This window comes from Mus musculus (genome assembly GCF_000001635.26).
Source record: "Mus musculus strain C57BL/6J chromosome 1 unlocalized genomic contig, GRCm38.p6 C57BL/6J MMCHR1_RANDOM_CTG5".
NCBI lineage: Eukaryota > Metazoa > Chordata > Mammalia > Rodentia > Muridae > Mus > Mus musculus.
Genome location: NT_162750.1, coordinates 17591 through 45299, shown reverse-complemented (window position 1 = coordinate 45299; position 27709 = coordinate 17591). Strand labels below are relative to the sequence as shown.

Sequence of the window (27709 nt, the reverse complement as noted above, 5' to 3'; positions counted from 1 at the left end):
AAAATAAAAAAAAAAAGAAAGAAAGAAAGAAAGAAATGAAACTGGAACACAATCTATAGACCTCAGGGTAAATGGAAATGACATTAAAATAAAAAAGCAGAACCTCTTCTTCCAGCTCATTTGTAAAGGCAATGCAGTTGACCCAGGACTGAGACATGTGTGGCTCATGTGTGGTTCATCCATGGTTCCACATGCTTTCTTCTCTCCTCCTGGTTCCCTATCTCTTACAGTAATGGAGTCTCGCACTTATTAACTACACTGCTGCTGCAATGCCTGACATCTCAGGTGGCCAGTTCTCTCTGTCCAGAGACAGTGTTTAGGGAGAAGATCCTCTGAGAACAAAAGGCCCAAGAAGCCCAATGACACATAGGAGTGTTTGTGTAATTGATCCCATTCTGGGTGGCAAATGGAAACCAATTATGATGTATGTTCATATAACAGAAGTGAGAAATCATCTGGGCATGGTCCAATGCCTGTCGTCACAGCATCCTACCTTCATGGCCGACATAGCGACTTCCTCTTTTTCACTTTACCTAGTGTTAGTATTGTTACAATATCTGCATATTTAGACATCAGAGGACAACTTTGAGGAGTTGGTTCTCTGTTTTCACTCTTGTATGGGTTCTGGGCATCAAACTCAGGTCCCAGTGCCTGGTCAGGACCTTTATCCACTGAGGCAACCTGTTGGCCCTTATCTAGTGACTTCAAGGTTTGCCTGGGCTATACAGTGAAACCTTGTCTCAAATAATGAAGAAATAAATCAATTTCTAAAACAAAAAAGGGGGGAAGGAGAGCTGGTGAGAAGATTCCATGGATAAATGTCCTCCCCTTATAGTTTAATGCCCTGAGTTCAATCCTGGGACCTACACAGTAGAACAGAACCAACTCCTGCAAGAGGGGAAGGGAATGAGCAAAAATAGGGTATGTAAGTATGAAGATGCCATGCGGAGACCCATCATTTTCATGCTAACCTAAATAATTAACAAGAAAACTAAATCAAATAAATTGGGGCACATGTTTTCCTTTTGTTTATTTTAAATGTTTATATATATTTTTAAATTTTCATACATGAATACTGTGTTTACATCGTTTCTCCTGCTCCCTTTTCTTTTCAATCCCCTCATGCCTTCCTTTCTCACTTTCTCTCAAAACCATCTCTAATTATTGTTTTATATATAAACACACACATATATACATAACACACATGCGCGCGCGCACACACACACACATACATACAACCTGCACTCCTATGCATGTGTGTTTAGGGCTGACCACTAAGCACTGGATAACCTAACAGAGGGTTCATTCCTGGAGAATACTGGTTGATTTTCTCTTTGTTAACAGCCATTAATAGCTATGGCTCTTCATCTAGGAATGGAGTCTTGTGAGATTTCTCCCATCCACATCAGCACATCCCCTCCTGCTGCCACTGAAGATGTGTCTTTTTTTTAAGCACTTAAAATGCCAATACCTACATGCTAAGCAGTTGAGAATGGTGCCTCTCAGGGTATAGCCTGACGACCCCTGCTCAAGACTCTTTCAGATGCCAAAAAGAACAAACTATTCTCAGAACAATCCTGAAATACCATCTGCCCCTTTTCTCTTTCCTCTGCCCAAAAATGTTGGGTGATATTCACAGGTGCCTGTGGGCTGTGGCATCGTAGCAGACTGAACTCAGAGATAAACAGGGCATCTGTGACTTTGACCAAGCAGGAAAGTAAGGACATTTGTGAGAAGCTAAAGCAAGATTGTATCTTCCCCTTTAATTTTATTTTAGAAAATCTTGTTATTTTTCATTAGGATGCACACTTGTGATAATGATGAACTCTTTGGTACTACTTTTAATGGATAAATATTCTAAATGGCTGAAGCTGTAACTTATAATTAATGGTAAATCTCATTAAATTTAACACCAAGAGATAGCTTTTGGGGTTCTCCATAATTCTTTTAAAAGAGGTGTGGTTATGCACACCTTTAATCACAGCTCGTAGGAGGCAGAGGCAGGAGGCAGGAGGATCTCCATGAATTCAAGGCCAGCCTGGTCTATATAGCAAGTTCCAGACTAGTCAGGACTACACAACAAACAAACACAAAGAATATCAAAGTTATCTGTTACCAAAAAAATCTTGAGAGGGTCTTTTTTTTAAAGAACCTAAAATTTATAAGTAGTAACATATAAAAATATACAATAATTTTTATTTTAAACTTAAGGAGGCTGGCTATGTATATGTGCTTGCTCGTGTGTATGTGCCTGGCATATGCCTGGGCAAGGAGTCCAGTTGCTCTCCACCTTATGTTTTGAGATGGGGTCTCTCACTGAACCCGGATATCATTAGTTCAGCCAGATTAGCTGGCCAGTCATCTCCGGGGATCCAACTGTCTATATTTCCCTAATTCTGGAGTTAAAAACACACACCTCTACACCCTGGTTTCATGTTGAATCTGAAATGAACTCCCCATAAAATCTGAGTTGGAACTAAATTATTTCACAGACGGTAAATTCAAATACTGCAGTTTCACATGTGATGCACTGATCCAACTAGAAAATGCAGCAAATTAGTCAGAAATACAAAAGTGCCAAAGTGTCAAAACTAAACTACAAATGCCATGAAGTAATAAGCAGCGAACATGCTCACACATTGTTTAGAAAAAACAGAGACAAGATATGAAAGTTTCTCCAAAAATCATTCTCAAGAGAATCCCCAGAATTGATCCCCAGTACTGCAAAAAAGAAAAACAAAATGAGACAACAAAAAAATAGGTAAAGGAATTCAAGAAAGAAAGAGAGAGAGAGAGAGAGAGAGAGAGAGAGAGAGAGAGAGAGAGAGAAACGAAGGAAGAAAGAATCATAAAATGTTTTACTAAAACCAAAAGGGCATAAAAAGAAAGGAAAGCCAAAAAAAAAAAAGAGTAAAATGAAAATATTTACAAACATGGTAGGTATTTCTCTGTGTCCATAATGAGTCAAAATGTGGATAATTTAATAATAGCACAATTATAAAACAGAGTACATTTAAAAACTGTAACTAATGTAAATAAAAGAGGGTCTGGGAGGATGGCTCAGCTGATACAGGCCTTGCCACCAAGTCTCTGGACATGAGCTTGCTCCCCTAAGAACTTACTACATGGTAGTAGGAGAGAGCCAACTCCCCAAAGTTGTCCTCTGATCTCAAAAGACACATTGTGGCACCTGCACACATACAATAAATAAATGAATGTAATGTTTTTTAATGGGGTAAGACAAGCAAAAGTGTGACCCTTTCTCCTACACTAAAAAAGCACTGAAGTCTAAAAATTATTAAATCTGAAACACAGCAAAGGCAGTGGCTAAGGGGAAACATACAGCTTTGTATATGTCGGAAGCTAAGGGAGGCATAAATGAACAATCTTATGAGGAGTGATTTCATCCCAATGAAGACAAAGATTCAATGAAATTAAAGTAGAAATCCATAGAATTAAAAGAAGTGGGCATTATGCTCACATCCTTTGGAAAGATCAATACATTATTAAATCTCTACTCAGGCTAGCGAAGGTAAGACAGACACATGCTATGAATTCCACAGACAGTGCAAAGGTAGCAAAGATTAATGCAGCCATCCCTACGCCTGTCAGATTGATAACCACAACAAAAATGTCTTCAAAGACAGAAACTGCAAACACTCAGAGACAGATACCTCCACCTACTTATATGAAAGGCACTGAGCCAGTGATTAACCACGCTATTTATTCCCAAAAGACACAGCACACTGCTGGTATCACTAGTGGACTTGACCAAATGTCACAGGAGAAATGGTACTTTCTTAGGACATCTGCAGGAGCAGAAGTAGCCCTGACTGAGTCCCTGTTGGGGGCATCACAACTTCCTCTCATCTTTTCTATTTTTATTTTGAATTATGTATGCATGAGTCTGTCTCAGTGTGCTTCCTGCATGCAAGTACAGTGTCCATGGAAGGCAGAAAAGGCTGTCTGATCTGGAGTTGGCATGAGATGCAGTTGGAAGCCCTAGGATAGTTGCTGGGGACCCAACCCATGCCCACTACTAGGGCAATACGAGTGCTTAAACCTGGGCCATCTCTCCTATCGTGTGTGTGTGTGTGTGTGTGTGTGTGTGTGTGTGAGAGAGAGAGAGAGAGAGAGAGAGAGAGAGAGAGAGAGAGAGAGAGAGTGAGAGAGAGAGAAAGAGAGAAAGAGAGCGACAGAGACAGAGACAGAGAGACAGAGAATTTGCATCCATTTCTAACCTGCTCAGTAACCAACAGGAACAGAAAGGGTTAAGAGCATCACCCACTCCCCACCTGCTCACCTTTCACTTCCTCCCTCTGAGCTAGGAAACTATGGGGACCTGACCTAAGTAGGACTTGTGGGCTCAGGCCAGAGCTGTCTTCAACCACAAGACTGTGGAGATCAGCAATTGACAGGATCAGGTTTGAACTTACTCTTAATGATCTTTCTTGGACAGAGCTGTCCTTTAGCGTGAGCGTTAGAAAGAGAAGAGAGGTCAGAAGTCACAATGAACCAGCCACTCCTACAGGAGCTCACAGGAAGTCCACACAGCACCAGACAAGCTCTGGGACAGAAGCAACGAAATGAAGCGGAGTATGGAGTTAGGGCGACCATAGAACTCTCTGACAGCTAGCCTACTGCAGAGAAGGCTGCTGTAGTGGCTACTCCTGGTTGTCAACTTGACAATATTTGGAATGAACTACAATCCGTAATTGGAAGGCTCACCAGTGACCCTTATCTGGAGGCTTGGAGATCCTTATCTGGATCTTGGTTTGAAGATCTTGAGCCATAGTGGCTATGGATTCCAGAAGATTGAATGTCCAAGTTTAAGGAACACACCTTTAATCTGGGCTATTCCTTTCATCTGGGATTAAAGGTGTGGTGGAACACACCTTTAATCTGGGCTACACCTTCTGCTGCAGACAATATAAGGACACTGGAAGAAGGGAGTCTAGCTCTTGCTCTTGCTTCTTCGCCTGCTTGCTGCATGAGACTGAGTAACTGCTAGATCCTTGGACTTCCATTCACAACTGTGACTGAACCATTGTTGGGAATTGGGCTGCTGACTGTAAGTCATCAATAAATTCCTTTACTATCTAGAGACTATCCATAGTTCTGTGACTCTAGAGAACCCTGACTAATACAGAAGTTGGTACCAGAAGTGGTTCTAGAGTAACAGAAGTACAAGGATGAATCTTTTAAAATACTGGAATTGGCTTGTTGATCCACCAGCACTTTTTTTTTTCTTTCCATTTTTTATTAGGTATTTAGCTCATTTACATTTCCAATGCTATACCAAAAGTCCCCCATACCCACCCACCCCCATTCCCCTACCCGCCCACTCCCCCTTTTTGGCCCTGGCGTTCCCCTGTTCTAGGGCATATAAAGTTTGTGTGTCCAATGGGCCTCTCTTTCCAGTGATGGCCGACTAGGCCATCTTTTGATACATATGCAGCTAGAGTCAAGAGCTCCGGGGTACTGGTTAGTTCATAATGTTGATCCACCTATAGGGTTGCAGATCCCTTTAGCTCCTTGGGTACTTTCTCTAGCTCCTCCATTGGGTGCCCTGTGATCCATCCATTAGCTGACTGTGGGCATCCACTTCTGTGTTTGCTAGGCCCCGGCATAGTCTCACAAGAGACAGCTACATCTGGGTCCTTTCGATAAAATCTTGCTAGTGTATGCAATGGTGTCAGCGTTTGGATGCTGATTATGGGGTGGATCCCTGGATAAGGCAGTCTCTACATGGTCCATCCTTTCATCTCTGCTCCAAACTTTGTCTGTGTAACTCCTTCCAAGGGTGTTTTGTTCCCACTTCTAAGGAGGGGCATAGTGTCCCCAGATTCTCTCCCTCCTGGGAGCTCAGAGAATTTTGAAGACCCATGGTTGAAACTATATTCCGAACTTAAAGAAGCTAATGCCCTTGATTTTCTTAATGAATTAGGTGATTCAGTGCACAAAGCTTTCTACAAGATGGGGAAAAATCGGAAAATGATTTTACTGGCTGGCTGCTCTTAGTATCTGTGGAAAAAATGATGAATGAAAGGAAGGAGTTGTGTGATAAAATCAAAAGGCTCCAGACACAAGTAAACGATCTAAAAGTTGCAAAGTGTGTCCTTGAGGAGAATCTTCTCTCTTGTAGCAATAGAGCTCAAGTTGCAGAAAATCAAACGGAAACTCTCATTATAAGATTGGCTGAACTACAGCGAAAATTCAAGTCTCAGCCTCAGAGTGTGTTGACAGTTAAAGTAGGGGCTCTAATTGGCAAAGAATGGGATCCTACAACATGGGACGCGGATGTGTGGGAAGACCATATTGAAGCTGAGAATTTTGAATCTTCAGAATCTCAAGGGTTTTCCCCACCTGAGGAAGTAGTACCCTCACAGCCCCACCCCTTGAAATAATGCCTTCCCCACATAAGGAAATTAATTTTGTAGAGTCTGATAAACCAGCAATGACTTTCACTACTGATGTTTCTCAAGGCCCAATAATAGTTTCTTCTAGACCTGTAACCAGACTCAAAGCAAAACAGGCTCCTAGAGGGGAGGTAGAAAGTGTAGTCCATGAGGAAATTCGCTACACTACTAAGGAGCTTAATGAGTTTGCTAATTCATTCAAGCAGAAACCTGGTGAATATGTGTGGGAATGGATTTTAAGGGTGTGGGATAAGGGTGGAAGGAACATAAAACTAGAGCAGGCTGAGTTTATTGACATGGGTCCTCTGAATAAAGATTCTAGGTTTAATATGGAAGCTCGCATAGTTAAAAAAGGTGTCAAAAGTTTGTTTGAATGGTTGGCTGAGGTGTTTATCAAAAGATGGCCTACTGGAAATGACTTAGAGATGCCTGATATTCCGTGGCTTAGTGTTGATGAAGGGATTTTAAGACTTAGGGAAATTGCAATGCTAGAGTGGATATATTGTGTAAAGCATAATTGTCTACAATGGGAAGGTCCAGAAGATATGCCTTTCACCAGGTCTATAAGACGCAAATTGGTGAGAGGGGCACCAGCACATTTGAAGGGTTTTGTTCTTTCCCTTTTCCTTGTGCCAGATCTTAGCATTGGAGATGCTTCTGCTCAATTAGATGAATTAAATTCACTGGGTTTAGTTGGATTCGAGGTAACAAGGGCCAGGTGGCAGCATTGAATCGCCGGAGACAAGGTGATTCTAGTTATTATAATGGACAGCGTAGACAAAAGAATGTTTATAATAACATACCCAGTAATGGTCAGCACAGGAGAGGTGAAATTTATAATGGCATGACTCGGTTGGACCTTTGGTACTGGCTAACCAATCATGGTGTTTCCAGGAATGAAATACATAGGAAGCTTACTGCATATTTGTTTGATCTGTATAAGCAGAAAAATTCTCAAACAAATGAAATAAAGGCTACATTAGATCGTGGTAAACAGCCAAATGAAAGAAAGGCTACATTAGATCGTGGTAAACAGCAATCTCGGCCAGTGAATCAATTTCCAGATGAGACAGTTTGCAGATCCAGAACCCCTTGAATGAAGGGGTGGCCAGGTTCCGCTGAGGAAGGACCTTGATAAGACACTCAAAGGTTTTGTTGTTACCCTTTCTCCAGTTCTTCCCCAGAGGGACCTACGGCCTTTTACAAGGGTAGCTGTACACTGGGGAAAAGGAAATAATCAGACTTTTCGGGGTCTGCTGGATACTGGTTCTGAGTTGACACTGATCCCAGGTGATCCCAAGAAACATTGTGGCCCTCCAGTTAAAGTAGGGGCTTATGGAGGGCAGGTGATTAATGGAGTTTTGACTGATGTCCGACTCACAGTAGGTCCAGTAAGTCCCCGGACACATCCTGTGGTGATTTCCCCAGTTCCAGAATGTATAATTGGGATAGATATACTCAGAAATTGGCAGAATTCTCATATTGGTTCCCTGAACTGTAGAGTGAGGGCTATGATGGTTGGAAAGGCCAAATGGAAGACTTTAGAGTTGCCTCTGCCAAAGAAAATGTCCAACCGAGTCATGCCATTATAAATTTCACCTCTCCTGTGCTGACCATTACTGGGTATGTTATTATAAACATTCTTTTGTCTCCGCTGTCCATTATAATAACTAGAATCACCTTGTCTCCGGCGATTCAAAGCTGCCACCTGGCCCTTGTTACCTCGGAATCCAACTAAACCCAGTTCTTCTTTTCCTTATGAGATCACTGTCTCAAATATCTGTGGGCCTTGGACCCAGCCCGGGCGGCCCTAGTAACACATTTAAAGGCAGATCTTAGCAGAGACAAGGGACAAGAGAGAATGGGACTTACCTGCTGCTGAGTTCATTGTTGCCTCCTGCCATCCCCTACACAGACTGCAAGGGACCCTGAACTGGGTTCAGGGTAGACCGAACCCCCTCTGAGTCTCTGGGAAGCCCAGAGAGAACTCCTTCAGGGGCCTCCAAAGAGGAGAAAAAGGAAAGTGAAATTGCTTAACTATGACAACACTGCACTAAAGCACTGCCCTCCACCCCCAGTCTCTGCCCCAGAGGGGAGGAGCAAAGACAGCCCAAGTCCCCAGAAACCTGGGACTCCTGCTGCCTTCTAAGGAAAGAAGGTGGAAGGGTCTGTTTCAGCGAAGGGCTCAGAGCTGTCTAAGGCCAGCTGGCTGGTTAGGATAGGAAGGAAGTGGTCCCTTAACCCTAAGCGGGGGCGGTGCCTGGAAAGACCAGGAAGAGTTAGATTGTCTGCAGTCTCTCAGACTTGTAACTGTCCTGGCACCCTAGTAAGTCAGAACCAGAGAAGCTGGGATCTGATAATTGAGCAGCAGAGTAGGAAAAGTCGGGTGTGGCTTCATAAAGTTTTTGAAGCTTCTGAAGGTAGCTAGAGCAAGAGACCGCCCCCAACCCCGCCCACACACCTCCAACCAACCAAAGGCAAGTGCAGAGAATCCAGGCAGAGCTGCTTGCTAAGGTGTGACACTGACAGCGAGGCAACACAGGGCTTCAGCAATTTCACCATGGTCTTGAGAACAAGAGGCATCTCACAGAATTCGGAAGTGGATCACAGCCGAGGCTATAGCCAGTCGGGGACAGTATCATTTTTGAAGAATGGGTGCCTTACATTTACTCTGCACAACTGTTGCTCTTATCTGGAATGCTCATTCTCATTCTGTAAGTTAGAAAACCAGCCTGAAGTGGAAAGGTAAAGAAAAAGGCGTAAAGATGCAAATAAAACAAAAGCAACCAACAGAAGCCTGGAAATAACAGGCAAAACAGAGGCAGAGACAAGGTGGCTAGGGACGAGGGCCTGTCCAGGGCTCCAGGCTCAGACCTCTGCTGAAGAGGTACAAATTACTGACCTGCAGGAACAGGTCCCAAGAGTACAGGGATGCAAACAAAGCCATACACCAAAAAAAAGTACACTTTATGTCTTCATTTATATGGCATTTCTGCGCCGGTCAAACTTAGCTGTGTAACCGATGATCTGTGGTTCTCTGGGGCTGGAATCTGAGAGGGGGTTTTCTGCCAAGAACAAGGGGATTTTAGGAGGGCAGAGGACTTGGCCTGTGTGATCACTGTGGCATGATTATATTTGGTAAAGTTCACCAAAATCATCACTTTAGGTAAATGCATCTTTAAAACTGTGTTAAACGTATAAGTCTAATGAGCTCTCACGTGGTGTGAAATACCAGGTGAGGTTTTACCATCATTACTGTAGTCCTAGTATGTGTGACTCCAAATGAAATCTTTGCCCTTATTCATATCTGTCTGATGTAATAACTTTTCTTGCTTTAGAGGTTTCTCGAGGGTAGGGTAATTTTCTGACACATAAGCATGCTTGTGATTCTTGTGCAGACTCACACACAAACACACACACACACACACAAACACACACACACACACACACACACACACAAGCATTAATGCACACTCAGTCCCCATCCCTGGGACACTCTGGGCCAAGCCTACTGTTCTAACTGTACTTGGCTGCAAATTCTACCGTCGGTGTCTCCATAGGAAGTACAGAGAAGCTCTGTCCTGTGTGGGCTAGCCTTGGTTCAAATCTAAAGTCCCAGAGGCCTCGTGGGTATCCTGGGGGTGGGGAATTGGGGGTTAGGAAGGGGACAGTGGACACACCCTTCCCATGCTCTCCAGTGTTAATCCTTTGCCTCCCTGCCTCTCACATCACTCCAGGCAGATCTGGATTCCCAGCAAATGCCCCTGAAACCCATAATGCTAACCACGCTGGGGAACCGCACAAGGCAGGGGTGGAGGAGTGGAGGGCTGAATTGGCATGGCCAGCTGGCTTCCTGCTCAGTGTGCTGAGATCACTTTCCTTTTTCTTTTCTTGAAGCCTGACTCCCCGCGGGACTTCCAAGGCAGCATAACTTCGGGTCCAGACTGGGCTGTCAGGCTTTTCCAGGAAGGATCCAGGAACCCCTTAACTAATCCAGGCAGTGACCTGGGAGAACTCAGGAGAACCCGTGGCAGCCCCCAGCATCCAGGTGCATTCTGCTCTTGGGCTCTGCAACTAGATTCCTGATTCTTGGGGTCAGCTTTTGTCTGCTGTACCCTAGACTCCCCAGGTTCTCTCTTTGCTAAGTAATCTTGTCCAGAGACTCGAGCATGGCTCCGGATCCTGGCTCGGACCCTGGAGTGGAGGTGGATAAGAGGGAGGAAGGGGAGGAAAGGGGAGGGCAGTGAGGGTTTATACACACGACTCTTTTTCTGAAACAGACTTTGGGGACAGTGTCCAGTGCCTATTCCCGAGGTTGGACCTTGCAAGTGTCCACAGTGGGCGGTGCCGTTATCATCTTCCAACACTTGCCTAATTATGGAGCTATTGGGAAAGAGAAAGTAAGGGGCGCCCTTACTTCTCTCTAGCGGGGGTATGGATGGTTTTTGTATGTTTGCTTTGTTTTGGTTTTAGTCCATGGTCATTTCACTGAAATACATTACTGTGCGTGAAAATTCAAGGGAAATGTAATTTTTACAGCTGGTGACCCTGATTCCAAATAAGCCACAGAACACTTGAATGCTTTTCACTTCTACCCTATCATGGACTGTGGCTATTGTTTCGTCTCCTGGTCACTTTGATAGTACTATGCACTGTCAAGTCCTTCGACTTGTCTGCCTTTTCCCAGATTAATTATGCATTCATTGTATATGATGCTCATTTTATTGATTGTTTGGGGCTTTGTCTTTCCTAATGGGTGTTTGTCTTTCCATAATTTATTTGTAAGGCCCTTAACATAATAAAAACCTGCATGCAGGCAGCTGAGACACAGGATCTTTTTTCCCCTCTTCAAGACAGAATTTCTGTGTAGCCCTGAGTGTCCTGGAACTATATATATCAGGATGGCCTCCAACTGCTTTTGCCTCTAGTGCTGGCATTAAAGGCTTGCACCATTTCCTCAGGCTTGAGATACCATATCTTGCACAGTGAGAAACAAAATATCAGAGACAGACACAGTCTACTGTAGATTGGTGTCCTTGGCACAGGTACTTAACCTCTGTAGATCTGACTTCCATCTTCGGAAACTGTGGCAGGTGGCAAATGGCAAAGTTGCCACAGCAGCGTAGTTCTGAGTGCTGCTGCCATCCTAAGCAGAACCCAGAGCACATGTTCTTGCTGCCTCCCCTCCCCTCCCCCACAAGTAGCCTCAACAGCTTTCCCTCCCACCTGTCCCCAGTCTGCCAGGATTCCCTCAGGACTGGATGATCCTTGACACATCTCCCTGCTCTACAGTCCTACTGTGAAGTTGGCTTCTTTTTGTTTTCTCCTCAACATTTTTTTTTGCTAAGTTGAAGAGATTGGGAAAGAAGAAAAAAGGGACGGACAAGTCTACTCAATGTGATGCTGGGATTAAATTCCTGGAAATACTCTTTGGAAATACTCTTTAATATTTTATATTCTGTTTTAAAAAGAGGAAAGGGGGACCCTTGCCTTCTTTGTGTTTAAGATTAGCAAACAAATAAACAAATAAACAGAACTGTGTTGCTAGCTGGGATGCAGCTCAGGGATAGGGCACTTGCCTAAGATGCACAGGTCCTGGACTCCATCCCCACTACTGCCAATCAACAAAAGCGCCCCCTCTGTGATCAAAAGGTTTACTAGGGCCTGCCTTCTTACAACAGTTTGCCACCTGGAAGTTTTCTGTTATACTCTCGCTGGTTATTTTCTCATGATCCGGAAGCAGTCGATTTTTAGAAACATTCCATAAGAAGACCCAGGTCCATCCTGAAGAATGAAATGGGGTCATAAAACCAAGCGCTGACTTTGACCAATCCTATTTTTGATATCCTTCCTGATTTTATTCATGTGTTGTCTGCTTGCGTCAAAGTGTTGTGAGTGATTTTTCAGTGTCTAAATATTACCAGCTTTCTAGCTCTGCATGTTGGGTGGTCTCTTTCTCATGAGCATTGGTATGAGATAGTGCTCTGCTACACTGCAGGTGATCTGTTCTAAGCCAGCTCATATATATTCAACTTTCTCTATACACACACTCTGGCTGTGGCCAAGCACTTTCTCAACTGTAAACCAGCATCTAGAATGTCAAGATTTGATTAGTACTCAGCCCCCTCCAGATTGTATAATCTAGCATGAGGATCGCTTACCTCACCCCTGTCTGCATTAGAGCTCACCACAGTTAGGTAGTTGTGATGACAGTGACCACCTTGCAATGCTTTGTGAACTCCAGTAAGTTACTACCTATGAAATCCTTGGAACAAAAGCTGGACATAGGACATACTCAGTGAAGAAGAGATGTTTTAAAAACCCACTTTATGTTTTAAAATCCCTTTCAGGATGGTTATATGCTATTGTCTGTCCTTCTCAGCCTCTGTGGTTTCTGGGCACTGCCTTTATCTCCTCTACCAATGGATCTTTTAGCAAGACTTTGCTCTGTAGACAGCTAAGGGATGCTTGAAGACTAGGGTGTCTACCTTTGAGAATCCATTTTATGCAGAGAGCCACTCCCCATCCTCCTGAGAACTTTTGCCTGTCTTCTCAGCCTGCCTCTTTTTATAGGATGTTCACTCTGACCAAAGCCTTGGAAAAGGCTCTTCTCCAGCATTTCATATACATGAAGGTGAACATCACCTATGCCATCAACAAGCCATTCCCCTTCTTCGAAGCGCTCCGGGACAAATCCTTCATCACTGAGAGAATGTACAAGGTGAGGCTGTGGACCCTCCACAAAGCTGTCTAGTCCTCATTAAGTATGTTTCAGTATTGAGATCTCTGACCACAACCCATCAGGGTTTCTAGAACATGGAAGGCCCAACTTGACCATGATCATTATTGCAGGAAGGGAGGTTGGGAGAAAGGGTGTCTTGAGGCTGTATTAGTGATAGGGTATATTGTAGGTGCTGTAAGTTCAAAGATGGATCTGTTTCTTGCCTCTGTTTAGCTTCTGGTGGCTGGAAGCTCTTGGAGTTCTTAGATTAATAGTCTGCACTGCACTCACTGCACTGACCCCAACTCCCTGACTCAGCTCCACTGCACTGCACTCAACTGATTGACTGAACTCAGAGACCTGAATGACTCTGTCTCCTGAGTGCTAGGAATAAAGCAAGTACTGCCAAGCCTGGACCTAAGCTTTTCTTTACAAGCAACTTTCTCTGTCCCAAGCTGGCCTTCAACTCAGAGATCTGCTTGCCTCTGACTCCTGGGATTAGAGGTGTGTCTGTATTCCAGCCAGATCACACAGACCTAGAAGGTCTTTGGATATGATGATCACTTGCCAAAGCAGCCCTGTTGCTGGATTAAAATTCCTCTACAAAGAAAATTGCAACAGCCTTTTCCAAGTCTGACACAGCTCCAGCTCCTTCATCAGTCCACAGCCCACTCACTCACTGAGACTCACGTTTTCCTTCCAACAACCGTGCTTTCCTTTATGAGACTGTTCTCAGTTGCAACTGGCTATTTACTGACTGTCTTTTCAGGGATGGATGCCCTCCTCCTCCACTGGAGCAGGACCCTACCTGGGCAGTACTCCCACCTGGGCAGTACTCCCACCTGGGCAGGGCCCCACCTGGGCAAGGTCCCACCTGGACAGCAACACCGCCTGAACAGGGCTCCACCTGGGGAGGGTATCACCTGTCCCATCACCGGATCCATCTGGGCACCCAAGGACTAGCTAACCAGGAATAGCAGACACTGGAAGAATTTTGCAGCCAGTTCTCTCTTTCAATGACTTCTTTCCTAAAGATTTAACTCTATATTTTATACTAAAATTCCTCTTAAATTAAAAAAGAAGATTTCTTAAATTTGGGGGTTTTGTTCTGTTCTGTTCTGTTTGAGACAAGATTTCTCTGTGCAGCCCTGGCTGTCCTGGAACTCACTTGGTAGATCAGGATGCCCTCAACTAGAAAACATTAGCAATCTGACTGCCTGTCTCCTGAATGCTGGAATTAAAGGAGTGTGTCACCAAGCCTGACTTTTATATATTTTTAAGTACTGTATTTATTTGGGAGCGAGGTGCGCATGTGCCATGGTGTGCAGGTGGAGGCTGAATGACACCCTGTAGAATCTGTGCTCTCCTTCCACCCTCCAGATCACAGGGATCAGACTCAGATCAAGCTTGACGGCCAACGCCTGCACCCACTTAGCCATCCTCAGCAGCCCCCAAGTAACTTTCTTACAATATAGAAAACCACAGATAGAGAGCTCTCCGCTCAGTGACTACTCATTCAAACTAACCCTCTGCTCCACTCTTTGAAGGAATCTCTGGAAGCCTGTCAAAATCTGGTCCCTCTGTCCAAAGTGGTGCACAATATTCTCACCAGTCTGGAGCAGACTTTCCACCCGTCAGTGCTGCTGACGTTGTTCAGCAAGGTCAACCTCCGGGAATACCCCAGCCTGGTGGCAATTTTCAGAAGCTTCAGAAACGGTAATGTGGTTTCTCCGATCCTTGTCACATGTGCAGTGGTGCTACAGTAAAAGCCTGGGTTTGTTTCCAGTGTGGATTGTGCATTCCAATGCCTGCTTTCCCTGTGTAAAGGCATAGACCACGCTTGCTCACAAAAGCTGCTGGAAGCGTCATCCTGGCTGACTCTGACCTCAGCTTCCACGATTCGAATTTCTATAGGACACAGGTGTTTTTAATACAGCTATTCAGTGAACCAGGTGTAAGTTGTGATAGAGTCTCACGTTGTAGTACAGAATGGCCTAAAATGTAATCCTTCTGCCTCAGCCTTCTTTCAAAGTGCTGGTGTTACAGAAGTGGGCCATCACATAACACTCATCTTGAAAATATGAAGTATGGGACCATCTCCAGGGAGCAGGTAGGGCAACTGAAATGTCGGGACTTGCTATGAAAGAAAGAAAGATGGGGGGTGGGGAAGAGAGAGAGAACGAGGAGGAGGAGGAGGAGGAGAGGAAGAAGAAGGAGAAGAGGAGAAGGAGGAGGAGAAGAGAGAGGTGAAATGGATACAACGTCTATCTCTTTGTGACTGTGGGTGTCCCAGACATTTTATATGATCATTTCACATGACCTTAAAACCACCTGTGACATCATTGTAAGTTGCTCCTGACAGAGAAGGAAGGGGAAGTTCAGAGGTAACTCCACAGTCACTTGTCAGATTTCTATCTGTCACAAAATGCCTATGATAATGAACTTACAATGAGAAGAAGTTAGGGGGCTCTGACCTGTGATACAGTTTGAGCCTGTAGCAAGATTGTATCACCGCAGGATGTGTGACAAAATAAAATTGTTCACCGTGTGTTCTGAAAATGGAGAAAGGAGAGACTTGGACCCCACAATCTCCTCTAGAGGTGCTCCCAATGACCTAACACCTCCTCTTGGACCCAGCTCTTCACATCAGCCCATCTCCCTGTAGTGTCACCTGGGAACCTAAGCTTTGAGGAGACATTCGGCATCTAGACTACAGAACTGGATAGAAAAGAAACACATTTTACTCTTTTCCCTACAATCCATGGTTTTTCCCTCCTCCTTCAGCTGCCAGTAACGATTTTTTTTATTAGATATTTTCTTTATTTACATTTCAAATGTTATCCCCTTTCCTAGTTTCCCCTCCGAAAATCCCCTATCCTCTCCCCCCTCCCCCTGCTCCTCAACCCACCCACTCCTGCTTCCTGGTCCTGGCATTACCCTATACTGGGGCATAGAACCTTCATAGGACCAAGGGCCTCTCCTCCCATTGATGACCACTAGGCAATCCTCTCCTACATATGCAGCTAGAGCCATGAATCCCGCCATGTGTACTCTTTGATTGGTGGTTTAATCCCAGGGATCTCTGGGGCTACTGGTTAATTTATGTTGTTGTTCCTCCTATGGGGCTGCAAACCCCTTCAGCTCCTTAGATACTTTCTCTAGCTTCTTCATTGGGGACCCTGTGCTCCGTCTAATAGATGACTGTGTACATCCACCTCTGTATTAGTCAGGCACTGGCAGAGCCTCTCAGGAGACAGCTATATCAGGCTCCTTCAGCAAGCTCTTGTTGGCATTTGCAATAGTGTCTAGGTTTGGTGGTTGTTTATGGAATGGATCCCCAGGTATGGCAGTCTCTGCTCTGAACTTTGTCTCTGTAACTCCTTCCCTGGGTATTTTGTTCCCCCTTCTAAGAACTGATATGGTCAGAAAGAAGACCTGCAAAGGATGCCCAGCCCTTCTGCTGGCCCTGTGCAAAGTAACACTGACTGGGCTGTGGAGGGAGACTATGCACATGCCAAATGAGAGGCTGTGGTTGCAACCTCAGGAGAAAAAAGGGGAGAAAAGCAGAGAGGGCTGTCCTTAGACTCACAGAGCAAACCAAAAGTCAAAAATACTGGTGTGGGTCTGGGGTGTAGCACAGTGGAAGATCACTTCCTTGGTAGATGCAAGGTTCCTCTCTCTATGTCTCTGTCTCTCTGCATATCTCTCTCTCTCTCTCTCTCTCTCTCTCTCTCTCTCTCTCTCTCTCTCTCTCTCTCCTTCTCTCTCTCTCTCCTGTTCTTAGTTGACACATAGCTTATTACAAACTTATAGTTGATGATTCTTCCCTAGCTCCAGAAGCCTTTGAGTCTCAACCTTATTCATTCTTTTCTATTTCATAGTATGTCAAGAGTAGAACCCAAGGCCTACTGCCTGCCAGATAAGCACTCCACCACTGATCTACACCCCTAGCCCCTTTGTTTATTTTTAGATGACTCAGATTCTAAGACATATATATGCTATTAACATTATTAGAAAATATTGTGAAAACTTTATGTCTGTTGGACCTAATTGAGCTTCCAGACTTGTGCCACTTGCCTTCCCTAAAGCATCATTATAAAAATAAAGTTTAGTTACATTAACTATAGCAGGATGTATTACTGACATTGCTGAAGACTGACATTGCGTTCCAGAGTTGGGAATAAAAGAGTATGGACTCAATAACTTTTCCTCCACTCCTCTGACATTTGCTATTCAAATAACTTTAACATAATCAGAAATCTAATGTCAATAGGAGATTTCATTATCTACATTTTCAAGTGAAGAGGAGGAGGTGGAGGAGGAGGAGAGGAAGAAGAAGAAGAAGAAGAAGAAGAAGAAGAAGAAGAAGAAGAAGAAGAAGAAGAAGAAGAAGAAGAAGAAGAAGAAGAAGAAGAAGAAGAAGAGATCTTGTTATTAAACTATTCTGTCCCGTCTCTATCCTACCTTTTCCTGGTCACCTGCCTTCCTTACTTCCTTACTGGTTAGAATCACTGTTCTCTTTACCACTCTGGCCCCTACTTGCTCAACCTGAAAGCCTCAATTCTTTTTCTTCCCTCTTCACAGTGTCCTCCAGAGATCACCCGAGAAAAGATAAGGAAGACTCTCGAGAGATGCCCCACAGTCCTTCAGGACCCGAGTCAAGTAATCTGCCTTTGGCCTTAGTGACCTCCTTTTCTGGGCGAGTATACCATCCACTTTCCTCCCTGACAGGCAGTTCAGTAACCCAACCCTTTCCTTCCTCCTTCAGTTGTCAAAGACAACTTAACATCCAAGACTAACAAGCAAGATGACTCAGGAGCATGGCCTCTGGGTTCCCCTGGCACCATACATGGTGATGCTAGTTAAGGCTGACTTAACTCTTAGCAACCTTGCTTGGGATAGCTTAAGCTCATCTCCACTTTCCTACTAAACAGAAAAGAATTTGAGTCCTCTTGCTATGAGGATCTCGCTCCCATCTCAGCCTAGCTTCCTGCCCCTCACCCAAGCTTGGGAGGTAGAGTTATGGAGAGGGCAAGGAAGCAGGACTGGAAAGATAGACTTATGGATCCACCAATCATAAAATCACAAAGTCCCCTCACACCTGCTAGACTTAGACTCTAAATCATTACGGTGTCAACAAACAGAGGTGACTCCTCAGCCACAGGAGACTGTAGTGAGCTTCAAGAGAGAAGAGGACAAGGCAGGCCTGGACTGTGTGACCTTGCAGCTGTGATGAAGTCACAGCAATAGGTGATGCTCAAACAGCCCCAATAAAATGCAAGACAGGCAAACAGAAGCCCCGTCTGTCCCCAGTGGTGGGTAATGTAGCTGATGTGGCTGGTTCTCCTTCCTTGACTTCACCCTGACTATGGGAATTGTCCTTCAGTGCTAGTCAGTTATACATTGTACAGAAAACTAAAATATATGATATTAAAGTGATATGAAAGCCAGGCGTGGTGGCACGCACCTTTAATCCCAGCACTCGGGAGTCAGAAGCAGGGGGATTTCTGAGTTCGAGGCCAGCCTGGTCTACAAAATGAGTTCCAGGACAGCCAGGGCTACACAGAGAAACCCTGTCTTGAAAAACCAAAAATTTTTTTTAAATTAAAAAAAATAAAAATAAAAAATAAAAAATAATAAAATGATATAAAAAGAAAGGAATGACTTCAAAAGTCTGTAGACAGTTTACAATGTACCTCAGTTACCTAACCCTAAAGAAGCCAGAATTTAAGACAACTTTCAAAACAGACAGTTTTAAGGAGATGGACCTTTGTATCTGTTATGATTTCAAGCCCCTGTTTTTCTTATTGCATCAAAGCAAGCCAAATTCCGTGATGTATCTGCTGTTAGCAGGTGCATAGGTAACAATAACAAGATGGTCAGGGCTGGAGAGGTGGCTCAGTGCCTAAGAGCAGTGACTGTTCTTCCATAGGATCTGAGTTCAATTCCTACCACCTATATGGTAGCTCACAACCATCTGTAACTCTAATCACAAGGTATCTGATACCCTCTTCTAGCCTTTGCAGGAGCCAAGCATACATGTGGTGCACAGACACACATGCAGGCATAACACACACTTTAAAAATGATAACAAGGGGGTCAGATTTAGGTGGAACCCTACGGGCTGGCAGACCCCTGCCTTCTCTCCCTGCTATCCAATTTCTCCAGCTGACTTTCCTCTGTATTTTCTCTTCGGTCCATGCTCACCTCTGATGTGAATTCCGTTTCTTTTGCTAGTGGTAAAAGATGACTCTCCAGCAGCAAATGCCCTTGCAATGGCCCAGGAAGTACCCTGCACACCTGCAAACAAGAAAGGTACAGACATCCTTTCCCATGTGACGCTTCCTGTTCTTCTAGCTGTAGCACATCCTAGCATCCATGAATCGAGCATCCATTGTGTGTCTGCAATCACATGGCGTCTCCTCATTTTCTTCTCACTCTGCCTTCCTCAAAGGCTTTGCAAAAATTATAGGTAACAAGAAGGCACTTAGACATATTGAACCAAGCATTGCTCAAATTCACTGAACTCCCATCCACAACTGCTTGGTGTGACTGGTACACTAGCCTCCCCCAGAAGGAAAATGCTTCCTGGTAAATCATAGGCAGGCAACATCCATTATCTGTCACTTAAACCTCATGGTGGCAAGCAGGTTGGATGTCCACCTGACTACCTATTCCCACCTCGCCTTTGGCGCTCTCCCATCTTCTACTCTGAGATGTCACCAGTCAATTAAAATGTGTCATTGGTCTGGCAAATGGCTCACTAGCTCGAGGTCCTTGCCACCAAGCCTGGTGACCTGAATTTGATCCCTGAAACCCATATGGTGGAAGAACAGACCCAACTCACAAGTTGTTTCTTGGCCTCTCCATGTGTACCATGGAACATATGCCCAACCTCCACATACTGATAAATGTCATAATTATGATAATGATAATAATGATAAAAACACTGTGACCTTTCTGATACTGTCATCCATTGGTTTCCCCATTGCTTCCTGGAAGCCTTCCAAGTCCGTTTTCTCCCACCTCAGTTCTTTCCATGGTCCTGGATGCTTTCAAGTGCTGGGATAGCAGGCAAATGATCCAATACTCCAGCTGCTCAAGTCTTTATCTCCTCATGTCTGGTTCTTGTTTTCCCTTCACAAATTCTTGGTTTCTCATGCCCAGAAGTCATCCTTAGGATCTACCATTATCTGTTCCCTAGCTTAATTTCCCAAGAACTGATTCAAAGAATTCTCATTTTAACACTTGTCCTTGAAGCTTGCTCCTTCTAGTTCAAAACTCTGATATCTTCTTCCTTCCCAGCTGATCATTTAAAAAGGTTAGGGTTGAGATCAGAGAGATAACTCGGAGTTAAAACATACACATATACACGCGTGCAAGTGCACAATTAACAGTCAAAAACATAGTTGAATTCTTTAAATAAAAAGACTGACAGCTCTATGTGACTATAAAAGACTTTGTTTTGTTTTCTTCTTAGCAAGAAGAAAAAAATGTCCGAACTGGTCAAATTCCAAAAGAGGACTGCAGAAAAAAAAGCCCCGTCAAGAAGAGATGATGGGTAAGGGGATGCTGGAGGAGACTCCAGCAAGGGGTACAGGAGGAGGCTTCAGCAAAGGCTGTAGATCTGATGGAGTTCGTTCTGAACTCACTGGATAGGCAGGCACACAGGAGTTCTGGTCAGCACAGCGAACTGGCTTTAAATTTCAGCAGACCTGTTTTGCCACTGAGTAAATGGTGAACTGGAACATGTTGGAATCCTGTTCTGAGGTTACACAGCCCAAGGTGAAGGGTGCAGAGTGTCAGGTTTCCTCTTTATTTATACACACTAGGATGGCAACCATCCTTCCTAACTAAAGGGAGAGTAAATAAACTTTGCTACTTTGAGATAAGGTGCAGAAGAGCCTGGGTCCTAGCCCTGAGAGGCAGTTCAGAGGAAAAGCCCCCAGAAAAGCTTCAGAAAGGTGTTCTCATGCCTGTGGATGCAGCTGTCCTTGGGGAGGCAGCTTCCAAAGTCCCGAGAGGAAAAAGTGCTGTGTCCTCCCCTCCTCAGTGAAGGCCACTCATCCATCCACCAGTCCTGTCCACTGCAGAGCCTCTGGGCCTCTGCCACCCCTTGCCCAGAAGCTGTCTTCACGACAGGCATAGGGATGTCCCTGCGATGCTTTAGAGGTGCCCAGTGGCCTTCGGGTGTTGCCTGTCTGAACATGGGTGCTACATGGAAGTCCCTTCCTCACTGCCTGAAAAATCCCAGGCCTGTGCCTCATGGTTTACAAGTCTTAGAAACAGGAATCAGAATCTGCCCTGATCCCGAATCCCTCCATATTTATTTATTTGGTTAAATCTTTGTTTGTTTGGTTGGTTTGGTTTTGGTTTGGTTTGATTTTTCTTTGTGTGCCCTTGGATGTCCTGGAACTAGCTCTGTAAACCAGGCTGGCCTCAAGAAATCAAAAACTCACGGATACCTGCCTGCCTCTGCCTCTCAAGTGCCAGGATTAAATGTGTGCACCAGCACTGCCCAGCTACCTAGTTAATTCTTATAAGAGCTCCCTGGGGTGGGAACTTATGGTGATGTGGGGGGAGAAAGCATGGTGCACATAAGAGAAAACAGCAAAAGTGAGGTATATTCACCTGGAATAGGGGCTGGGATGGGGAGCCTATGAAGGAAGGAAGGAGTGTTCCAGGAACCTCCATTTCAACCACACATGAGTCGTCTCGGCAGGAGTGGCCTCACCTGGACATGGAGTTCAAGAGAAGCTCAAGGCGGTGAGCAGGAGGACTTTGTGGAAAGATGACTCATCTACGAACGTGAAGGAGGTGACCAAGACACTGAGAGCAAGGATGAGGTGTGCCCAGACATCCAATTCACAAGGTAAGGCTGAGGGTGGCACCTGCCATTGGAAAGGCTCAGCCTGGGCAAATCTCTCAGAGCTGGTGCAGGGGTCGGGGGATACATGACCTCCGTGTTAGCAGAGAGATTTTCAGAGAGAACAGGCGAGGGGCAAAGAGAGGCAACGAATGGCCAAGGAGTTTTTGATAAAGAAACAGCTACAGGTCACCTCAGTTGAGACCTAAGGCAGAGGGTGTCAACCCTTTAGATTTAACAATCTTAAAGATTACTAAGAACTTCCCAAGGTCTATGTCTGTGTTGTTTATGTCTACCTGTTTCTCCATTATTCATAGTTTAAAAAAACATAATTAAAAAAATCTTTGTTTAAAGTGAAATAATTTGGTCAAGGAAGCATGTGAGAGAAAATTATTTCTGAAGCAAAAACAAACTTAGAAGACGGGTGTCCATGCAAGCTCCTGCAGTTCTCAGTGATGTCGGGCTCTGTGAGAAACAGGTAGATGCTTAGAGCTGCGTCTGAACTCACGCACCTGACTGTGGCTGTGGCTGAGGATGGGGAGAGGATCTCGCTGCACATGGAACTCCAGTCCTTTGCAAGGGCACTGCATGCTCTTAACCAGCCCCATCATCTCTCAGCTAGACTCTGAATCCTTATCTCTGGTACTCTTGTTCTCTGCTAAAATAAACTGTTTCGCCAGCTGCATGTGTTAGCCTGTGCCTATAATCCCAGCACTTAGGAGGCAAAGGCGGGTAGATCTCTTTGTGTCCAATCTCTTTGATCTTCTTTCTTTCTTTCTTTCTTTCTTTCTTTCTTTCTTTCTTTCTTTCTTTCTTTCTTTCTTTCTTTCTTTCTTTTTTGAGGTTTTTTTTTTTTTTTGATGCAGTGGTTTGGTTTGTTTGTTTGTTTGTTATGTACCCCTAGCTGGCTTCAAACTCACTATGTAAATCAGCCTGGCTTCAAATTCAGAAAGATAATATACACTTGCCTCTGCCTACCAAGTACTCAGATTCAACGTGTGACCCTCCACATCTGGCTCTCCATCTTGGACAGGTCTTCTACTCATATAAGACTTTATAATGTCTCAGACATTTGGAAAGTGTTGAACTATATTGTGAGCTAGCAACACAGGCACATACATATTCTTGGGACAACTATGTAATTTGGAGACGTGACAGAAGTGTTCTTTCTATACTGAACTTTCCACTTTCCCACCCTCGGGAGAGGAGGCAACTTGGAGTCTGCAATCCTCAGCTCTGAAGTATGTGAGGCCCTTCGAGGGTTGGGAGACTCCTCACGGAGTGTCCACGGACAAAGAACAGTGTTTCTTTCTTCTTCTTTCTTTTAGAGATCAGCAAAGAGGCATCAAAAACAAGTGGTAGAAAGAGGCCCAGCACAGCACGAAGAACCACACAAGGTAAGGATGGGGCACTGTGGGTCTCAAGATGCAGCCAGCGGGGACCCACAGTCAGAGCAGCCAGGCTGCTCTAAGCCAGACTTCCACTGCCCTAAAGAGCCCTTTGGATATTTCTTTTCTCACCACAACCTTCTCATGATAGCTTAAGACTACTTATATATAGACATGCATGGACTGGACTATGTGTGTGGTGTTGTTCATCTTTTCCCCCTCCTATAAAAATATAATGTTTGACCACTGAGGACCACTGCTGAGAATCTGTGTTCGAGAATATTGCTCACCCTACACTGAAAATCTCCAGCTTATGAATCAGGGTTGTTTCTAGAAATCCAGGGTCTTCCCAGACGGCTCAAAGGTTAAGGAGCACTGGCTGCTCTTCCAGAGGACCCAGGTTTTGATTCCCAGCATCCACATGGTGGCTCAAAATGATCTTTTAACTCCAGCTCAAGGAGATCCAATGACTTCTTCTAGCCTCCGGGAGCACCAGGCATGATCGTGGTACACAGCTATACATGCAAGGAAAACAAAACACCCATATACAGACATAACTATGCATAGGCAACCCGCACTGTTACGAAAGGACTCATGGGCCAAAGGGTGCCTAAGTAGGTCAGAGGATGAGTATTATGGAGAGCAGAGGATGAGTTTTGTGGAATTCAGGCTCCTAGAATGAGATTCAGTGTGCCAGGCTTACATAGCAAGCCCCATTACTCGAGGAGCCAACTCTTGATCCCACCACACATCTATGGCGCACAAAAACTACTGCTTGCTTTAAGAAATGAGCTCTGGAATCTTCTGTTTCTCCCCCACAGTCTCTCTCCTCCCTTTCCCCTCCCTCTGTAGTCGTCTTCTTCTTCTTCTTCTTCTTCTTCTTCTTCTTCTTCTTCTTCTTCTTCTTCTTCTTCTTCTTCTTCTTCCTCTTCTTCTTCTCCTCCTCCTCCTCTTCCTCCCTCTCCTCTTCCTCCCTCTCCTCTTCCTCCTCCTCCCCCCTTTCCTCTTCCTCCCTCTTCCTCCTATCTCTTCCTCCTCCTCTTCCTCCTTTTCTTCTTTATTCTTTTATTTTTATTTAAACAGCCCAGGTTCTGCAAATCACTGGGGGTGCTATTCTATGTTCCATGCCTTCATGGAACACGGATACTCTCCCAGCCCCCAGTAGCAGAGAGCACCTCACTGCTTTGCAAATTCCAGTCCTTCCGGTTGGTTTCTCTTAGTCAGCACTATAACTGCCATCCCTGTCGAGAACAGAGCACACTGTGTGCTCCCACCACCACCACCACCTCTTCCTCATAGTCACCCAGAAGAAATCCTATCTTCCTGCTCCCTCTGTGTTCCACACCCATAGGTACCACCTTAAATAAGTATTGCTTTCACAAGGAAATCCCCCCCAACTCCCAGCCCTCCTCCACCCCCTCCTCCCCCCTTCTCACCCCTCCCCCTCCACCCGCACCCCCACCTGCCCCAGTCCAGGGGCAGGAGCATAGATAGGTCTCTGGATGTGGCTTGCCCCAGGGACTTCTCTTCAAGGCTCTTTCAGACTTTTGGTCAATTGTCTGTGTGCCTTCTGTTTACTTTGTGGGTGGCACTGGAGGTCAGAAGTGGATCAGTCTTGTTTTCTGTTTTGTGTCTGGCTACCTTGTGCCTCTGTTTATACCTAAACAACTAACAAATCAGGACAGTGGCCAGGACACGATGAATGCCCATACCAGGGCCTATGCTTCCCTCTGCTGGACGGTCCTTGTACTGCGCATTGCGTGGATTGTTTCTCTGGGACCTTATGCAGAGGCTTGATTGGACTGGGTAAATCCATGCCCTTGCCCATCATGCTGTCATTTGATTGTCATGATGGAACTCAAGAAAAAGGTAAAAGACTCAGAGGAGCTAAAATCCACTTAGGTGCTTCTGAATGCTTTTTTTTTCCCTTTACAATGAAAAAGCGAATATTCCCAGATGCCTCTTTAGTCTTTTTTTATGAAACACTTAAGGAAGCAGGAGCCCAGATCCATGCTGACTGTTGTCCTCCTACAGCTTCCCCTGACTTCCAGCACATGCCCCTCCCATATTCATATCTCAGTGAATCCAGTTGATTCTGGGTGTGGAGCCATCGGCTGGAGCACGGGCAACCTAGGAGGTACCATACACCCCATCAGCTGGCAAGTTCCTCCTGCAGAGACGATACAGAGATAGCTCTGATCTGTCTGCATCCCAGGGCCAGCTCCCTGTCACTGTCAGGGTTCCTCACTCTCCCCATGTCTGAGCCACTCACCCCATCTATTAAGTGGATGATGCTTGCCTTCTTTTTGTTGGAATGAATGTTGCAATTCTTGATGGTCTTGATCTGTCTGGGACGTCTCCAGCCACCCTACTTCAGCCCTTCCCCCTCACCCAGGCCCTTGGTCCACCGGTCATCCCTGGACATGCCACCTTCTCAGGTGTAGCCATCACCTTAGCATTTCCCCCTGTATTCTGGAAGCATCCACAAGCTGCTCTTTGGATTGCTAATTAGGTTTTTTCCATCCCATCTCTCCCCTTCCTTATCAGGCTTCCTCCATAGAAGCTCCTTCACATCAGGAAATTGTTTTTTATCTTTAATTGCTTACTTACAGGCTCCCGGTTGTTTGCTCACGCTAATGAGGGGCTACACCAGCTGTTGCAGCTCCTTAGACTAGGGCTTGATTAGCCCTGGCCCTCCAGCTCTGTTGCCCGAAGCCATTGTAGTTCCTCTCGTGGGCCATTTCCACCCAGTGACTGCAGCTTGCCTTGGCAAACTTCCTGGATTTCTGATCTCCATTGTAATATAGGCTTCACCTTACAGCTTCATGCACAGCAGACTCGGATATCCCATGAAGAGAATATGGCCTGGTGTTAGTGTGTAAAGGAATGTGCTAGGGGTTTCTTTTTTTTTTTAATTTTTATTAGGTATTTTCCTCATTTACATTTCCAATGCTATCCCAAAAGTCCCCCATACCCTCCCCCCCCCACACACTCCCCTACCCACCCACTCGCAATTTTTGGCCCTGGCATTCCCCTGCATATAAAGTTTGCAAGTCCAATGGGCTGCTCTTTCCATTGATGGCGACTAGGCCATCTTTTGATACATATGCAGATAGAGTCAAGTGCTCTGGGGTACTGGTTTGTTCCTAATGTTGTTAGGGGTTTCTGTTGTCATGGTTGTTGTTGTTTTCAGATTGTGTCTTGCCTTCTGGAGGGTGAGAGGTAGGTTTTGGGTTTTGGTTTGTTTGGATTTTTTAAGACAGGGTTTCTTTATGTGGCCTTAGTTGTCCTGGAACTTGCTCTGTAGACCAGGCTGGCCTCGAACTCAGAGACCCACTGGTGCTGGGATGAAAGGTGTTCACCTCACTGCCGGGCTGAGAGACTTCTTTTTACAAGAGGCTTGAGATTCTGTTTGCAGATGTAAGATGACTCTGCCTGGCTGGAAGTATGAACAGCACCATCTGCTTAACCCTGACTACACAACACAGATGATAAATTACTTACTCCTGGGTATAGAGAAGGTCCTCTCTATAAACTTGTTAGAGTGAACTGGGACTATATGTAGATTCCTATAAGCAAATTAAAATCATATCAGAAAAACCAAACCAAAGATACCAGTCTGAGAAAGCACGTGGCTCCCTCATCTATGCCCTTTAAAGAGAACACCTGGCACTGTGATGGTGATGGTCCCCACCAACCTATCATCTGACCACTCCGTAGGTGCATCGAGGGTCTAATGGGTGAAGAATTCCTGAAGTCCCAATGCCTTCGATTCAGCCTGGTCCCCACTTTGCCACAGATTACTCAAGTTGCCATCTACCATCCTCTTATTGATCCATCTTGCGCTGCCATCCAGTGCAATTGCTCATCCATTCATCTGGACCCAGTCTTGCCTTTTAGACTCTGCAGTGGAACTCAACTCTACAGCTCAAACATGACCCTGCAGTCAAATCCAACCATGACTTCAGTGCCTGTCCAGAGGGCTCAGGGTCCTTTGTTATCTCACCCTACAGACTCCTATGACTTTCCAGCTGTCTCCCAACTCTGGCTTGTCAAGTGTTTGCCACCTTAACTCTTGGTAGCTAGCCTGTAATATATAGTTATAGGGATAGAGGTAGATAGAGACATGTTACATATGACTTATGTTGTTAGTAAGTTATAAACTTATGTTTAATGTATCAGCTAAGAGTTAGTAATTATGTTGGAATGGCCTGTTTGCCTTGGTCATTAAGGAAAGCAGAGCTATCTGACAGATGACTACCAGTGAAACCACTGCTTGTGGATTTGTTATTATTCAATAAAATGTTTTAGAAAG

At 45.0% G+C, this 27709-nt stretch overlaps 1 protein-coding gene, 1 long non-coding RNA gene and 1 pseudogene across 6 annotated transcripts; 2 read left to right on the top strand and 1 right to left on the bottom strand.

The window, feature by feature from the left end:
* Positions 1–947: 947 nt before the first annotated feature.
* On the bottom strand, positions 948–20493 carry LOC100038987. 4 transcript variants are annotated; one of them, XR_880804.2, is made up of 4 exons: positions 20097–20493; positions 19348–19440; positions 9322–9484; positions 8404–9151 (listed from the first exon to the last, which is right to left on the bottom strand). It is a non-coding gene; the product is annotated as an uncharacterized LOC100038987 (long non-coding RNA). The 4 variants fall into 4 exon arrangements; XR_001782929.1 differs by lacking the exons at positions 8404–9151; positions 9322–9484 and adding an exon at positions 948–971; XR_880806.3 differs by lacking the exons at positions 8404–9151; positions 9322–9484 and adding an exon at positions 12040–12203.
* Positions 12523–14921, top strand: LOC102633783 (sp110 nuclear body protein-like). The gene is made up of 2 exons (NM_001378696.1): positions 12523–13140; positions 14688–14921. Exons 1-2 carry the CDS (start codon positions 12925–12927, stop codon positions 14904–14906), a joined length of 435 nt encoding a protein of 144 aa, NP_001365625.1. The 5' UTR covers positions 12523–12924; the 3' UTR covers positions 14907–14921.
* On the top strand, positions 15097–27709 carry LOC664787 (Sp110 nuclear body protein pseudogene; annotated as a pseudogene). The gene is made up of 7 exons (NR_131980.1): positions 15097–15250; positions 17725–17802; positions 19378–19455; positions 20621–20701; positions 21863–22012; positions 23335–23403; positions 27115–27709. The product of NR_131980.1 is annotated as a Sp110 nuclear body protein pseudogene (transcript).

Excerpts from the sequence above, each read along its gene's own strand:
- LOC102633783 (NM_001378696.1), top strand. The coding sequence starts at position 12,925 with ATGCAGAGAGCCACTCCCCATCCTCCTGAGAACTTTTGCCTGTCTTCT. Across the intron at positions 13,141-14,687 it reads TCACTGAGAGAATGTACAAG|GAATCTCTGGAAGCCTGTCA; the intron begins GTGAGGCTGTGG and ends CACTCTTTGAAG.